Source organism: Dipodomys spectabilis, unplaced genomic scaffold (assembly GCF_019054845.1).
Source record: "Dipodomys spectabilis isolate Male_0828 unplaced genomic scaffold, ASM1905484v1 ptg000461l, whole genome shotgun sequence".
In the NCBI taxonomy this organism is placed as follows: Eukaryota; Metazoa; Chordata; class Mammalia; order Rodentia; family Heteromyidae; genus Dipodomys; species Dipodomys spectabilis.
Window position 1 is genome coordinate 318,362 of NW_024871138.1, and position 15,759 is coordinate 334,120.

A 15,759-nucleotide genomic window follows, 5' to 3' on the forward strand; every position below is an offset into this window, starting at 1 on the left:
TGGGTGGGCAGCTTGGAGCAGGGATGTGGCCCTTTAGTCCCCCTCAGCTTCTCAGACACCCATAGTCCTTCCTGAGCCTCTAGAAGCTTCTCTGGACCAAGTGGAGGTAAGGGGTAGGCACAGCAGAGAGGCAGCCCAGAGGTGATGGGGGTAGGGTAAGAGTCTAGCTAGGTTTAGAGTCTCAGTATTCTCTTCCCCATTCAAAAGCTATAAGAGCTCTGGGTAGGTGGCAGGGGCCTGTCCTGGGCAGTTTTTCATGGAAGACAGACTTCTGCTGCTTAAAAAGAGTAATGCCATGGCTTTTCTGCCCATGTTTGAAGGGAAATAAGGCCTGGAAGGGAAGTGTGTGTGTGTGTGTGTGTGTGTGTGTGTGTGTGTGTGTGTGTGGTGGGGGGGAGGTGTTAGTTAAATTTGGGCCCCAGTAAAGGGGCTTTATGAAGACAGGAACAGCTGGGCACTGGTGGCTCACACCTATAATCCTAGCCACTAAAGAGGCTGAGGTCTGAGGACTGTGGTTCAAGGCCAGCCCAGGCAGGAAAATCTGTCAGACTCTTATCTCCAATGAACCACCAGAAAACTGGAAGTGGAGCTGTGGCTCAAAGTGGTAGAGCGCTGCCCTTGAGTGAAAAGCTCAGGGACAGCACCAGGGGCTGAGTTCAAGCCCCACAATCAACAACCACAAAACAAAACGGTGCCGGCCCTGGCCCTGCAAGCCTGAGCTGTGCTCAGCCTGTCACCTGGAATTGGGAGTCTGTGATTTAACTGTTACGCCTAGGGGGGTTCTCTCAGGGTCCTGGCCTTGATGTATGGGGGTAAACTGACATAGGTAAGAAAGCACATGGACTCAATAAACACTGTTTCTGTGTTGTTCTTGGGACACTGCACGCCTGGGCCTGTGAGTGCTGTGGGCACTCGGGACCCTGAGTGAGTGTGCGGGGCTCTGGCCTCTGAACTCTCCTGGCAATCCTTTTTTCTTGGTCATGGGGCCTGAACTCTGGGCCTGGGCGCTGTCCCTCAGCTCTTCAGTTCAAGGTGAGCGCTCTACCACTTGAGCCACAGCGCCACTTCCGGTTTTCTGGTGGTTTATTGGAGATAGGAGTCTTACGGTCTCTCCTGCCCAGGCTGGCGTTGAACCGCGATCCTCAGATCTCAGCCTCCTGAGTAGCTAGGATTACAGGCGTGAGCCACCAGCGCTGGCTCCTGATGGCCCCGGGCCGGGGTCGGGTCCGGTCCGGGGTCGGGTCGGGTCGGGTCGGGTCCGGGGCCGGGGTCGGGTCCGGGGCCGGGGTCGGGTCCGGGCCGGGGTCGGGTCGGGTCGGGGCCGGGGTCGGGGTCGGGTCGGGGCCGGGCCGGGCCGGGGTCGGGTCCGGGCCGGGGTCGGGGTCGGGTCCGGGGTCGGGTCGGGGTCGGGTCCGGGGTCGGGTCGGGGTCGGGTCCGGGGTCCGGGGTCGGGTCGGGTCCGGGGTCGGGGCCGGGGCCGGGGCCGGGTCCGGGGTCGGGTTGGGTCGGGGCCGGGTCCGGGGTCGGGTCGGGTCCGGGGCCGGGGTCGGGGTCGGGGCCGGGTCCGGGGTCCGGGGCCGGGGTCGGGGTCGGGGCCAGGTCCGGGGTCGGGTCCGGGGTCGGGGTCGGGTCGGGTCGGGTCCGGGCCGGGGTCGGGGTCCGGGGTCGGGTCGGGGCCGGGCCGGGGCCGGGGTCCGGGGTCGGGTCGGGTCCGGGGTCGGGTCGGGTCGGGGCCGGGCCGGGGTCGGGTCCGGGGTCGCGTCGGGTCGGGGCCGGGGTCGGGGTCGGGTCGGGGCCGGGTCCGGGTCCGGGGTCGGGTCGGGTCGGGTCCGGGGTCGGGTCGGGTCGGGTCGGGGCCGGGCCGGGGTCGGGGTCGGGGTCGGGTCCAGGGTCGGGTCGGGTCGGGTCGGGGCCGGGCCGGGCCGGGGTCGGGTCCGGGGTCGGGTCCGGGTCCGGGGTCGGGTCGGATCCGGGGTCGGGTCGGGTCGGATCCGGGGTCGGGTCGGGTCGGGGCCGGGCCGGGGTCGGGGTCGGGTCCGGGTCCGGGGTCGGGTCGGGTCGGGGCCGGGCCGGGCCGGGCCGGGGTCCGGGGTCGGGGTCGGGTCGGGTCGGGGTCGGGTCCGGGGTCGGGGTCGGGTCGGGGCCGGGTCCGGGGCCGGGGCCGGGGTCGGGGCCGGGGCCGGGGCCGGGGCCGGGGCCGCGGCGCGCGCGGAACCCTGGGGCGCGGCTCGAGCGCCGCACGGGCGCCTTTGGGCGCCGGACCGTCGCGCGGCAACGCGGGGCGAGCGGGCGGAAATGGGATTGGGGTCCGCGGCACCGGCGGAGGGGCCGAGGCCTCGAGCGCCGCCGTCCCGCCCGGTTCCCGCCACGCGGGGCGCGGCCCCGGGCAGCAGCCGGTGAGCGCCGGGGAGGGCGGGAGGCCGGGGAGCCCGGGCCGGGGGCGAGGCCTGGCCGCCCGGTCCCCGGAGCCGGGGCGCCCCGCGGGCGGGAGGAGCGGCGGCGGCGCCCCCCGCGCGCCCCTGACCCCCGCCGCCCCTGACCCCCGCCGCCCCTGACCCCCGCCGCCCCTGACCCCCGCCGCCCCTGACCCCCGCCGCCCCTGACCCCCGCCGCCCCTGACCCCCGCCGCCCCTGACCCCCGCCTGGGCGGAGCCCGAGAGGGCGGGGGGGAGGGAGGGAGGGAGGGCGGAGGGGAGGGAGGGAGGGCGGAGGGGAGGGAGGGGGGGAGGGGAGGGAGGGCGAGGGGAGGGGAGGGAGACAGACGGGAGGGCGGACAGGAGGGAGGGCGGGGGGGGGCGGATGTGTGGGAACCGGTGGCCGGCCAGCCTCGCTGGGCCCCGCCCGCCCGCCCGCCCGCCGTCCCCCCGCCCGCCCGCCGTCCCCCCCGCCGTCCCCCCGCCCGCCCGCCGTCCCCCCGCCCGCCCGCCCGCCGTCCCCCCGCCCGCCCGCCCGCCCGCCCGCCGTCCCCCCGCCCGCCCGCCCGCCGTCCCCCCGCCCGCCCGCCCGCCGTCCCCTCGCCCGCCGCCCGGCCCGAGGCGCCGGTGTTTCGGTTCCGCGGGGGCGGCCGGGCCTAGCGCGCCGGGCTTCAGTTCCTGGCTCCTTTTCTCCTCTTCTTCCGGCGCAGCGTTGCCCTGGCCCCTGCCCCTCTCGCCGGCCCGGCCGGGTTGCTCCGTCATCCGCCCAGGCTGCTGCCGGCCCGCGCCTCCGCTGCCATCGGCTGCCCGCGCCTGCACCCTTCCCAGGCTCCCCGAGCCGCGCCTGCACCCTTCCCAGGCTCCCCGAGCCGCGCCTGCACCCTTCCCAGGCTCCCCGAGCCGCGCAGCCGGCCGAGGCCCAGGTGAGCGCCAGGCTGGGAATTCGCCCCATCACCTGAGGATCAGAACGCCGACCTTTGCCCTCCACTCTCTTCCCTTATGGGGGAGGAACTTCTTGTGAAGTTGGCTTTTAAAGCAAAAGGTTGGCGGGCACATTGCATTGAATTCACCCAGGTGAACGTTCCAGGTGGCCACCCCAGTCTTCTGCGTACTGCTGGGCCAAGGGTGTTTCTCTTCCCCAGCCACAGCCCTCAGCTGTCTGGTGTTCCCCAGAAAGGGTCATGGTGGGTCTCTACTGTCGGGGCTGTCCTGACAGGCTGAGATGGAAAGGCTTGGTCTGGGCTGGCTGGGCTGGTCTCCTTTGGCCACAGTGGGCTCCTCTCAAGCAGAATTGCCAAACAGCTGTCATAACATCCTGATGCCCAGCGTCTGGCCTTCCGGAGGAGGAAGGGACAGGAAGAGAACTTGGCTTTTGGTGCTGCCTGGGGATTTGACTGGGGCTGGGGTCCAGCATGGGTTTCCCCGTGGGCATGTTCACTAGCTGCCTGCCCTGCTTAGTTATGGGGGGGAGGGGATGTTGGGAGTCCTAGAGGCGGCCTGTTCACGTTGAGCCCACTGCGCACCTACAGGAAGAAGGAAGCTCCACAGCTCCATGCCCGGGCAGGCCTGTCTCAGAATGGAAGGCAGCACTGGCCTGCCGAGGCACGTGGTGCTGCTGTGCTCGGTCTGGCTTGGGGGGCTGCCCGTGTGAGATGGAAGGCCATGGCCCACAGCCGCCACTAGGCAACCCACCCCGGAGGGCACGGACATGCCCTCTAGAGACCGTGTCCCCACCCGCGGCCCCGCTACTGCCATTCACACAGCAGCAGCAGCACTTCTCAGCCAGCTCTCTCCTTCCCTTCCAGGGCTCCCGGTATGATGCTCAAGGCCTTCTTCCCCACATGCTGTGCCTCAGCAGACAGTGGGCTGCTGGTGGGTCGGTGGGTTCCAGAACAAAGCAGTGCTGTGGTCCTGGCTGTGGTGCACTTTCCTTTCATCCCCATCCAGGTTAAGCGGCTCCTGGCACAGGTGCAGCAGGCCAGCCGGGTCGGTGTGACCGTGCTGGGCACCTGGTGTCACCACCAGCAAGAGCCTGAGGAAGGCCTGGGCCACTTCCTGGAGGGCCTGAGTGCCATCTTCACCCATGAGCCCTGGTTGCAGCTCTGTCGGGAGAAGGGCAGCAGGGCCTGGAGCTGCAGGGCCACGCACCATCAGGTGCCTGCCACCCCGGGCACCCCCAGCGAGGACCAGGTCATGCTCATTTTCTACGACCAGCGAAAGGTGCTGCTGTCCTGGCTGCATCCGCCTGCGGTGCTGCCTGATCAGCAGGCCGGAGATGCCACAGCCAGTGCTGGGGGTCTGGCTGCTGTCTTCGACACAGTGGCGCAGAGTGAGGTGCTCTTCTGCGGTGACCGGTACGATGAAGGGCCTGTGCGGCTGAGCCATTGGCAGTCAGAGGGTGTGGAAGGCAGCATCCTTGTGGAGTTGGCAAAGTGGGCCTCGGGGCCCCTCTGTCTGCTGCTGGCCTCTCTGCTCTCGCTGGTCTCTGCTGCCGGTACTTGCTGGTAGGTGCCCAGGGGCCCGGGCGGGGTACAGTAGAGAGCCAGGCCCCTGAGAACCTTAGGCTCACCTCCTACTGTGGCTGGAGGCCCATGGGGACCCTACCCAGGACCCTGGCCATCCTCCCACCCTGAGCATCCTTGAAGTACTGGGGATGGCCGTGGCTCTTGTGTCTTATTCCTGACTGGGTTAGATCCACTGTTTTCAGCAGCTTCTGGGTTGTATGAGGTCCACTGCCTAGGGGCACAGGTTGAACTACAGATGGCCCAAGTCCCCAAAATAACTTAGATATTGTTCCCAAATGATCGTTGGCTGCCCTGGCTAGGAATCGTCTGCCTTCTGAGGTCACAGGGAAGCGAAGCTGCCCACTTCCCCAGTGCCCTGACCGCTTGTCCCTGCAGGCCTCACTCCCTGCAGAAGATTGCTTCTCAGCCAGGCGTGGTGGCTCACGCCTGTCATCCCAGCTGCTCAGGAGGCTGAGATCTGAGCATCACAGTTCAGAGCCAGCCCCGCAGGAACGTCTGTGAGACTCTTATCTCCAGCTAACCACCAGAAAACAAGAAATAGTGCTGTGGCTCAAAGTGGTAGAGTGCTAGCCTTGAGCAAAAGAGCTCAGGGACAGTGCCCAGGTCCTGAGTTCAAGCCCTGTGGCTGACCCAAAAAAAAAAGAAAAAGAAAAAAGGCAAAGGGTTTGTGAAAGTCCTTGATGCATGGCAAGAGCGCAGCTGTTGGCTGGCTAGTGTCAGTGTCACTGGCTGGGTGGGCCCTCTGGGCTCTCGTGCCCCTTTTGTGCCGTCCGTAAGCAGTTCCAGGATGCAGTGGGGCCTTGGTCTGCGCTGGGCCAGTTTGCAGTCCTAGAGCACTGCACCGGTGGTAGGAGCAGTCTTTGTGGCTGGCAAGCATTAATTTTCCTCCAAAGCTCTAGGCATAGGTTCTGGCATGGGTTAGTTGAAGCGCTGCACTTTCGGAAGTCCCTAGTTCCCTCTGGATCCACAGGGCCCCTGGGCAGGGGTACGGGCTCCTGGCCGACCTTGCTGATCTCCACTCTCATCCATGTGAATGTGGCAGAGTTGCTACCAGCACCGTCTCCACCTCCCTTAGTGTGCAGACATCTGGAAGGGTCCCCATGTCTCCCTTGTCCATGAGAGATTGAGTCTTGATGGGGAGCCAGGCCAGCCCGGGGACCCTTACCAAGCCTCTGGGCTGCCATCTGGCAGGCAGAGCAAGTCCTGGGTGGGTGGGAGGTGACCTGATTCCCGCTCCAGACCGTCTTGGTGCTCAGTGCTGCCTGCCTGGTGGGCTGTGTGCTCCAGGTTTGTTGAGGCTAAGGGTGGCCATACCGGAGGGGCCCCTGGAGAACAGCCCAGCCCTCCCTGTGCTTGGCTGGGCCATGGGTCTTGTGCACTGCCTCTGTCCTGCTGGGTTAACTCTTCTTCCCTGTGAGGAAAGAGGGGTCTGCAGGGAGGAGGAGCTGGAGATGGAAAATGCAGTGTCGACCTTGTGCCCGCCCCCCAGGCTGTGGAGGCTGTGGCCCCTGCCTTTCATTGGGAGCAAACTCTACACCTGCGAGCAGCTCCGGCACAGACTGGAGCAACTCACGCTTGTTTTCAGCACTGAGAAGGCCCAGAGCCCCTCGGAGCTGATGAGGTATGGGCCTGCCCCCGGGGAGGAGGGGGGCGGAAGGGGGACGGCCACGCCCCAGCCCTTTCCCCTTGCCCACCCTCTCTGTTACCAGCGCACTGTGCCCCTCCTGCCACGCCTTCTGAGGTGGCCTACGTGTCCAGCTCTTGCTGACTGTCCTTTTAGGAAGGCCAACACGTTGATCTCTGTGCTCATGGATGTGATCCTTGGCCTCCTGTTGCTCTCTTGGCTCCACGGCAATAACCGAATTGGGCAGCTGGCTGATGCCCTCGTGCCTGCGGCTGATGTGAGTAGATGGAGGTGGGGAACCCCGGGCAGCAGCCCCTCAGAAGGCCAAAGCAGCTCTTCTCTGCCCTTATCCTAGAGATGGCCCAGAGAAAGTTCGGGGGTGGGCTGGGGGCTGGGAATGTGGTTTAGTGGTAGAATGTTAGCCTAGCACACATGAAGTACTGGGTTGGATTCCTCAGTACCATATAAACAGAAAGAGCTGGAAGTGGTGCTATGGCTCATGTTGTAGAGTGCTAGCCCTGAGCAAAAGAAGCTCAGGGACACTGCACAGGCCCTGAGTTCAAGCCCCAGGACTGCCTCCCCCCCCCCAAAAAAAAGGGAAAGTTCCTGGGGGACACAGACTTGTATTTCAACGCCAAGTATTCACCATGTCTTCCCAAAGATGGCCCCTGTGGCTAGGGTTGAAGATCTTCATTGCCTCCCTTTCTGGTGACCTCTCATCTCCACCAGCCTCAGGAGCCTCCCGGTGCCCAGAGGTGTCTGGAGGGCCCAGCTACTCCCGGGCTAAGTCCATACTTCCTACGCTGACAGCCAGCGGCACAAGCTTGTCTTCTGGGCCTGGCTTTCCCTTCATGGCCCGTGGTGCAACATATCAGGGCTGGGGGTGGGCCTTCCCTCCTCATCCACTCTGAGTCTTTAACCTCTCTCTTCCTTGGATCCCAAACCCTAACTCTACCATTAAGAGAGTGTCTTCCTGGGCAGGGTGTTCTCTTTGGACTTTTAGCTTTTTCTTCTTCTTTTTTCTTTATTTTATTTTCTGGCTTTTTGGTGGTTAGTTGGAGATAGGAGTCTGTCTCATTGACTCCTGCCAGGGCTGGCTTTGAACTGTGATCCTCAGATCTCAGCTTTCTGAGTAGCTAGGTTTATAGGCGTGAGCCACTGGTATTCAGCTACCTGAAGGCCTCTGTGAGCCTGTGTGGCCAGGCCAGGACTCTGGGCTTACCACGGGCTTTGGGAAAGCAGGGAGGAGGCTGTGGGAGGGGCTGAGAGCGTGGCTGTTTCTGTATTCTGCCGCGTGGCCAACTTTGTCTTAGACCTCTTTTTTACAGAATTGCTCAAAAATATAAATATTTAATTTCAAAATGAAGTTTTTCCCTGCGACCAAGCTTTTTTATCCTTTAAATATTAAATAAGCTCTATTTATAAAGAATGTTTTCTTCCCTCTCTTGCTGGCCCTGAGCGGGCTGAGGCTGTAGCAGGGGTTGGGATGGATAGGGTGGGGCACAGAGATGTTTCTGTGGCCTCACCTTCCTCACCCACCCCCATCACCACATGACCTGCACACGCACAACAGCTCTCCCCTGGGTGCCCAGAACTTCGCTGTGGGGGCCTTGTGCTGTCCAGGGGTGCTTGTTGTCCAGCATTCTCCTGCTGCCTGGGCCCTTGATGGGTCTGAAACCCCATGGGAAGGCCCCTGTCACTGCCCTGGCGCCCCAGGCCTCTGATGGTGGGCTGGGTCTTTGCCAGAAGACTGACACAGACTCACAGGTTCTCCTGCAGGCCTGAGGCGGGCCCTGTCCAGGCATCACCCAGGGTTTGAAGTGGTAAAATGGAGAAAGAGGAATACTGTAAGGTGGAGATGGCTGTCAGTGAGGAATGGCTGGGACAGGCCCCGGGGACCAGGGCAACTGTCAGCTGCTCAGGCTGTGAACGGCCTGCTGGGAGGATGGAGAGCTGGCTCTCAGCAGGTCTCTGTGAAGAGGGTGTCCCTGCAGACTCGTTTGAAATGCCCCGCACCCTGGAGGAAGGAAGTATTAACCGCCCTTGCCCTGCCCACGTCCCCTTCACCATGTTCTGCAGCATGTAGCCGAGGAGCTCCAGCATCTCCTGCAGTGGCTGATGGGAGCTCCGGCCGGGCTCAAGATGAACCGGGCCCTGGACCAGGTGCTAGGCCGCTTCTTCCTGTACCACATACACCTGTGGATCAGTGAGTGCCGACGTGGAGTGAGGGGCCCAGCCAGACCGCGTGGAGGGCAGGGAGGCTGGTCGGGCCGTCCCTTCTGCCCCACCCTCCCGGCCTCCGGTGTGTGAAGCCTGCCGGGCTGGGCACAGTCAGGCACTGTTTCCCAGGTCTCAGGGCTCTGTCCCCACTGAGCAACTCAGGGTGCCGGGCTTTTCCAGGGCGCCTCTCAGGGCTGACCTCGCCCTGCAGGCTACATCCACCTCATGTCCCCCTTCATTGAGCGCATCCTGTGGCACGTGGGCCTCTCGGCCTGCCTGGGGCTGACCGTCGCCCTGTCCATCCTGTCAGACATCGTTGCTCTCCTCACCTTCCACATCTACTGCTTCTACGTCTACGGTGCCAGGTGAGAGTGAAGGCTTCTGAGCCGGTGCGCCATGGCGGGAGGGCGGGTGGGTGAAGTTCAGGGCCCTGGCTGCCCTGCACCGTGCCTGCCTCCATCCTGCAGGCTCTACTGCCTGAAGATCTACGGCCTGTCCGCTCTCTGGCGTCTGTTCCGGGGGAAGAAGTGGAATGTTCTGCGCCAGCGTGTGGACTCCTGCTCCTATGACCTGGACCAGGTACCTGCAAGGCTCAAAGAGGGGTGCCACCCGGGGGCAGCCTACTCCGATTGCAGGGTTGCCCTGGGGGGGTGCCATCAGACCAACAGACTTTCCCCAGGTGGGTTCAAACTCTGCACCCCCTCGGCAGGGCCTGTGGCGGGGGCTTGTCCCATGCCTGTGACGGCCACTTTGTCTGGTACTGTGTGGTGTGCGGCCGTGCGCTCCGGCGGGTGCACGGTGCTGGTGGGCACCGCTCTGTGGCACTGCTCAGTGCCACCAGGCGTGGGCCACCCTGCGCTGCTTGGGAGGACTGGCAGTCCCAGCTGCAGTGACCTGACTGGCTGGGGGAGGGGCAGGAGCGTGCGGAGAGCCACAGGGGAGGGCCAGCCCAGCAGGTCTGCCGTCCCGTCTCCTCTGCAGCTCTTCATCGGGACTCTGCTCTTCACCATCCTCGTCTTCTTGCTGCCCACCACCGCCCTGTACTACCTGGTGTTCACGCTGGTGAGAGTCGGTGCTGCGCTCTCGCTGCAGGCTCCACCACGAGCGGGGCATCGGCAGACCGTCTGTGCTTTCCCTCGGGGCCATGGCTCTGGTGGGCCCTTTGGGGCTGAGGCAGATGAGGGTCCTACCTTCCCCTGCTGGGCTTGGGGCTGGGCGCAGGGGAGAGCGGCACCTGTGGTGGGTGCTGGCTGGGCTGTGCCTGGCACCCAGGTGGCCTGTCAGTGTGGCGTTGTGCAGCCCCTGTCCTGGTCCAGGGACTGACCTGCCCCTGGCTCCTTCCCTCCTGACTGCTAGTCCCACTTCATCCACACTTCGTCCTTGAGCCCCTGGGCCACCCTTTGGCCCAGGACCCTATTGGGCTGCTCTGCTCATGGACATGATCAGTTAGGCAGTTAGGCTCTGTGTGCAGCCCCGGCCCAGCGACCTGAATGTCACCTTCTGCAGCTCCGGCTCCTCGTGGTCACGGTGCAGGGCCTGATTCATCTGCTTGTGGACCTCATCAACTCGCTGCCTCTCTACTCTCTTGGCCTTCGGCTCTGCCGGCCCTACCGGCTGGCAGGTAAGTGCTGTGTGCTCTGTGGCTGGCCATTGGCAGTGAGGTACACACACCTGCACTGCCGCTTCTAGTACTTCAGGAAGGCAGGTCCTCCCAGTCCCCAGCTTCTGTCAAGACTGTCCCGGCCAGCTTCCAGCCAGCTGCCTCCTGGGAGGTCGGGCAGGAGGTCCCCTGAGGTCCACGTGTGGCTCTTGTTCTTTATTTTTTTTTGTCAGTCATGGGGCCTGAACTCTGGGCCTAGGCGCTGTCCCACAGCTCTCCAGTCAAGGCTAGCGCTCTACCACTGAGCCAACTTCCCAGCCCCCTTGCTCTTTAATTAATAAATTTATTTTTGGGTACTGTATCACTTGAGCCACATCTCCATCTCCCTTCTGGCTTTTTTGTGTGTGTGCTGGTCTTTGGGCATGAACTCAGGGCCTGGGTGCTGTTTCTGAGATTTTGTGTTCAAGGTTGGTGCTTTACCACTGGAGCCATGGCTTATCTTTGGGAATAAGAGTCTTACAGACTTTCCTGCCCAGGCAGATTTTGAACCTCGATCTTCAAATCTCAGCCTCCTGAGTAGCTAGGACTGTAGGTTTGAGCCATCAGCACCTGAGCCCTTCCAGCTTTTCGCTGGTTAAATGGGGATCTAAGTCTCTTGGATCTGTCTGCCTGGGCTGGTGTCAAACCTTGATCTCAGGCTCTCAGCCCCTGATCAGTCCCAGTGCATCACTCAGTGGCCAGTGGGTGCCCTGCCCTTGTCTTTTCTTTTCCGTGTGTTAAGTACCTGCTGGTCTGACTGTGGGCTGTGTCTGCCCCCAGCATTGAAGGGACAGGCTGTGTGAGGGGTGTGGCTGGCCACACCCTGTGTGATAGAAGCATCTTGCACAGGCCTCACTCAGTATTCAGCACCTGGCTTTCCCCGGATCCCCTGCTTCATGTTGCTTTCTGACACCAGCTGAGGGTTGGCCAGATACCTTGAAGGGAGCCTGTCCCTGCAAGGCTTGGGACTGTGGCTTGTCTCTTCTGACTTTGAACATATTCTGGGAGCCCACAGATTTCCTGAACTATCTAGGAGGTCCCAGTGAGCATCAAGTTCCAGCCTTTTTTTTTTTGGTCAGTTGTGGGGCTTGAACTCTGGGTCTGGGCGCTGTCTCTCAGCTCTTCAGCTCAAGGCAAGCGCTCTACTGCTTGAGCCACAGCGTCACTTCCAGGTTTCTAGTGGTTTTTATTGGAGATAAGAGTCTCATGGACTTTCCTGCTTGGGCTGGCTTTGAACTGTGATCCTCAGATCTCAGCCTCCTGAGTAGCTAGGATGACAGGGGTGAGCCACTGGTGCCCAGCTTTAGTTCCAACTTATTACTGGTTAATTCGAGTCTCACAAACTTCTCCTCAAGTTGGCTTTAAACTCTGACCTCAGAGTAGCTAGGATTACAGGTGTGGATCATCATTGCCCAGTCACTCCTGTTATTTTTTCCAGTCCTGGGCTTGAACTCATGGCTTAGGCACTGTCTATGAGCTTCTTTTGCTCAAGGTGAGCACTCTACCACTAGAACCACAGCATCACTTCCAGCTTTTTCTGTGAATGTGGTACTGAGGAATCCAACCCAGGGCTTCAGGCATGCTAGGCAAGTACCCTACCACTGAGCCACCTTCCCAGCCTGTTTAAGAACCTTCCACCTTGAGACTTCCTAAACTTGGAGCCCTAACTGCAAGCCTGTGTTGTCATAGGTCCCCAAGCTGATCAACACACTGAGTAGTCAGCAGGGCAGCTGCCATCCACGTGCTCTGTGTGCTGCTGGACAATCCACGTACTGTCAGCCTGCGGGCCTCCCCCTCCCCCCCCCCCCCCCGCCCCCCGCCCCGCATGCCCCTCAGCTCTCCCTCGCAGGACACTCTTCTGTCTTCTGTGCTTTTCTATAGAGGCAGATCAGGATGGGAAGCAGGCGAGGCCTGAGTGGCCAGACAGGCCTGTGTTCTCTAGGTGCCCCCCCCAGGTGCTGCTTGACAAGGCCTTTCCCATTAGAGTTCTCTGCCTACAGGAACCCACAGCACATGGCAGGACCTGTGGGCACTCTGTGGAGCACTGGGGATAGAGGCTGGCACCTACCACTTAAGCACCTTGTTCTCTTTGCAGCTGGAGTGAAGTTCCGAGTCCTGGAGCACAAGGCAGGCAGACCTCTCTGCCTCCTGATGCAGGTAAGGTCTCCCGTGCCCCTCACTGCTCTACCAGGCTTTGCCACCGTGTGGGACAGTTGGGGGTCAGCTGCTGTGGGGCCTGAGTGTTAGCATGCCAGCCCGGGGTTATGTGTCAGCAAAAAGGTCCAGCGGGATTGGGTTCCACGAGGTTAGCCAGCCACGGCTCAGTATCAGGACCCGCTGGCGGCCCATGTGTGCCCACCGTGGATAGGGGCTCTAGCTCTGAGTCAGAGACACACTGGGCTGCCCACCTGGTTCCATTCTCCGTCTCCTGTCCTGGGCCCCACAGGGCTCAAGGTCCAAAAGAAACGAACTTAGCGAAAGCCTGTGACTGTGCCGTTGTTTCCTGTCATCTAGACTGTCTTGGGTGCTTGGTCCCTGTGAGGGTGAGTGGGCAGGGTTGAGGCTAACTTAAGTTCCCTCCTGGGCAGACGCCTGCCCCAGCGTGGTGTCTCCCAGAGGCTTGGGCATTTGCAGTCTCTGCTGAGTGGATCCTGGGGTGGATGGATCTATCTAGCCCCAAAGTACCCTGACCACTCACCTGCTCACCACTGTCCTGTCCTTCCAGATAAACCCCCTGCCCTACAGTCGCGTGGCGCACACCTACCGCCTCCCCAGCTGTGGCTGCCCTCCCAAGCACTCCTGGGGCTCTCTGTGCCGCAAGCTGTTCTTTGGAGAGCTTATCTACCCCTGGAGGCAGAGAGGGGAAAAGCAGGACTGAGCGGCCCGTCTCCGCTCACGGCCGTCATCCCTCTGCTGGTGGCAGCCGTCACAGCCGCCATCCTTCTCTGCCAGATGGCACTGGTCTTGGGAACAGTGCGGACCCACACAGGGGCCAACCAGAATGGCCCTGTTCTCTGTGTGAGTGGGCCTTCTTCCCGAATCCCTGACCTGGCTCCTGGGCTTCTCCGAAGGCCCTGCCAGCCTGTGCTGACCCTCCTGTACCGCCTGCCTGGAGACCTGGCTTCTAGGAGGTCTGCCGTGGCACACACTCTTATCCCGGGGCCCAGCAGCCCCCAGCCCCTGCGTGACTGTCCCCCTGGCCCTGCGGTCACCGGCCAGACGGGCCCTGGGGCCTTCCAGATGCCTCCCTGGAATGCCTCCATCTGAGGGATTGAAGCAGTTGCTGACCCCCAGGCCTGGTGGACCAGACCTTCCCACCCCGAATCTTGCTGGGCTCGTTGGTGCTCCCCTGAGGTCGCTTTGTGGAGAGCTGCTGATAGACCAGTGGCTATCTTTTTGTGTGGAGCCAGGCCTTGTGAGGTAGCCCAGGCTACCTATTTGGAAACTGGATGCCTGCCCACCTGGCTGGCCCACCCTGCCCAGTCCCCCTGGGACAGGTCCTTTGGTAAGACCTTCCATCTCCTGTCACTGGCTTCCTGCTTCTGCAGCCCAGAGTATGAATTGCCCTGGGTGATCGTGGCTGGGCTACCTGCCCATCCATCGCCAGATCCCATGTGAGGAGAGGAGGCTGAGGGTGCAGTGCCAAGTGGTGTGGAAGTGTCCACGTAGGGGGAAGGGCAGTGCGTCCTGCTCATCCAGTAGGCCTCAGGATTGTCTTCTTCCCATACTCCTTTGCCACAGACCTCAGCAACTCAAAGCCCCTGGTCCAGCACTGGTGGGGATGGGTCTGGACCCTGACTTTTACCATGTTCACAATAAAACCTGCTATGAGCTTGGAGTGCCAGCTTGGCCTTTCCCATGGAGCATGCACTCTGGTCTGGGGAGGCCCATGGTACCTGGGCTGGGTGGGTATAGAGACCTCCTAGAGGACTAGGATGTGCTCTGGCTGGCAGACTGTGTCCTGTTTGTGGTCTACAGCAGGCCTTAGATCCTTGGTGTCCTGGCGCAGGTGGGTAAACCAGGGCTGCAGGGCCTCTGATCACAACTTCACCTGGCATAAGGGGCTGACTTCTGGGATAGGATATACCTTGGGGAAATAGGGTACTAACTGTTGCTGGCTCTGATGAGTATGCAGAATCTGCAGTGGGACAGGCAGTCCCTGGACTGGTAACCTCAGTATCCTGAAGCATCTAGGGGCTGCTGGAATTTCTGCCTCCAGTCCAGACTACGGAGGATTTGGACACTAGAGAGGCCCCTGAGCGCCATCTCGGTCTGGATTTCCAAGTGTCCATCAGACCTGCAGACTGCCCATGGGCTCCTCTCGCTGTGGTACTGGGGACGAGACCGTCCAGGTGGGCCCCACAAAGTCCAGAGGCCTCGGGTTGGAGCTTCCCAGCGGCCAGATGCGGAGGCCCAGTGGCACGTGGCTGCCACACATCCTGTTCACATCCTCTCCTGTGCCTGGCTGGACCCGCTTGGGCCGGCGGGCGTCTCCCCCCTGGCCGCGGGCCCGGCCCTCGCCGGAGAGCTCCCCGCGGCTGGACACCAGAGCGGCCCTCGGGTGCGGTGGGTCTCGTGGGTATGCGTCCTGCAATGGCCATTCCTGGCAGACAGTGTGGCCGCAGGGGAGGCGGGGCACACACCTCCGGCCTCGCTCGCTCGGGGAGCAGGCCCGGCCTCCCAGAGGGAAAGAGGGGAGGGCCCCCCCCCCGGCCCCCCGCGGGCGCGCGTCCCCTCCCCCCCTCCCCCCCGCGGGCGCGTGTCCCCGACCCCGACGCCCCCCCCCCGCGGGCGCGCGTCCCCGACCCCCATCCCCCCGCGGGCGCGCGTCCCCGACCCCCCTCCCCCCCGCGGGCGCGCGTCCCCAACCCCGATGCCCCCCTCGCGGGCGCGCGTCCCCGACCCCGGCCCTTCCCCCGCCGCGGGCGCGCGTCCCCGACCCCTCCCCCGCCGCGGGCGCGCGTCCCCGACCCCGGCCCTTCCCCCGCCGCGGGCGCGCGTCCCCGACCCCGGCCCTTCCCCCGCCGCGGGCGCGCGTCCCCGACCCCGACGCCCCTTCCCCCGCCGCGGGCGCGCGTCCCCGACCCCCCTCCCCCCCCCCCGCGGGCGCGCGTCCCCGACCCCCCTCCCCCCCCCGCGGGCGCGCGTCCCCGACCCCGGCCCTTCCCCCGCCGCGGGCGCGCGTCCCCGACCCCGGCCCTTCCCCCGCCGCGGGCGCGCGTCCCCGACCCCCCTCCCCCCCCCCCCGCGGGCGCGCGTCCCCGACCCCGGCCCTTCCCCCGCCGCGGGCGCGCGTCCCCGACCCCGGCCCTTCCCCCGCCGCGGGCACGCGTCGGG

The 15,759-nt window shown here is 63.4% G+C and overlaps 1 protein-coding gene across 3 annotated transcripts; it reads left to right on the top strand.

Moving 5' to 3' along the window:
* The first annotated feature begins 49 nt into the window (after nt 1-49).
* Nucleotides 50-14,260, top strand: Pigq (phosphatidylinositol glycan anchor biosynthesis class Q). Of its 3 annotated transcripts, none has more exons than XM_042668615.1 (11): nt 50-106; nt 4,220-4,918; nt 6,429-6,560; nt 6,720-6,840; nt 8,643-8,769; nt 8,995-9,148; nt 9,251-9,362; nt 9,765-9,845; nt 10,290-10,404; nt 12,518-12,579; nt 13,148-14,260. In XM_042668615.1, the coding sequence occupies exons 2-11, from the start codon at nt 4,230-4,232 to the stop codon at nt 13,298-13,300; spliced, it is 1,746 nt and encodes a 581-aa protein (XP_042524549.1). In that variant the 5' UTR covers nt 50-106; nt 4,220-4,229; the 3' UTR covers nt 13,301-14,260. The 3 variants fall into 3 exon arrangements, with proteins under 3 accessions (XP_042524549.1, XP_042524547.1, XP_042524546.1); XM_042668613.1 differs by lacking the exon at nt 50-106 and adding an exon at nt 2,300-2,396; XM_042668612.1 differs by lacking the exon at nt 50-106 and adding an exon at nt 3,125-3,337.
* Nucleotides 14,261-15,759: the final 1,499 nt, after the last annotated feature.

What these genes read in the sequence shown, in the direction of transcription:
- Pigq (XM_042668615.1), top strand. Translation starts at nt 4,230, where the DNA reads ATGATGCTCAAGGCCTTCTTCCCCACATGCTGTGCCTCAGCAGACAGT. An exon ending in TCTGCTGCCGGTACTTGCTG is followed by an intron (nt 4,919 to 6,428) that starts GTAGGTGCCCAG and finishes CCCGCCCCCCAG; the next exon opens with GCTGTGGAGGCTGTGGCCCC. An exon ending in AGCCCCTCGGAGCTGATGAG is followed by an intron (nt 6,561 to 6,719) that starts GTATGGGCCTGC and finishes CTGTCCTTTTAG; the next exon opens with GAAGGCCAACACGTTGATCT.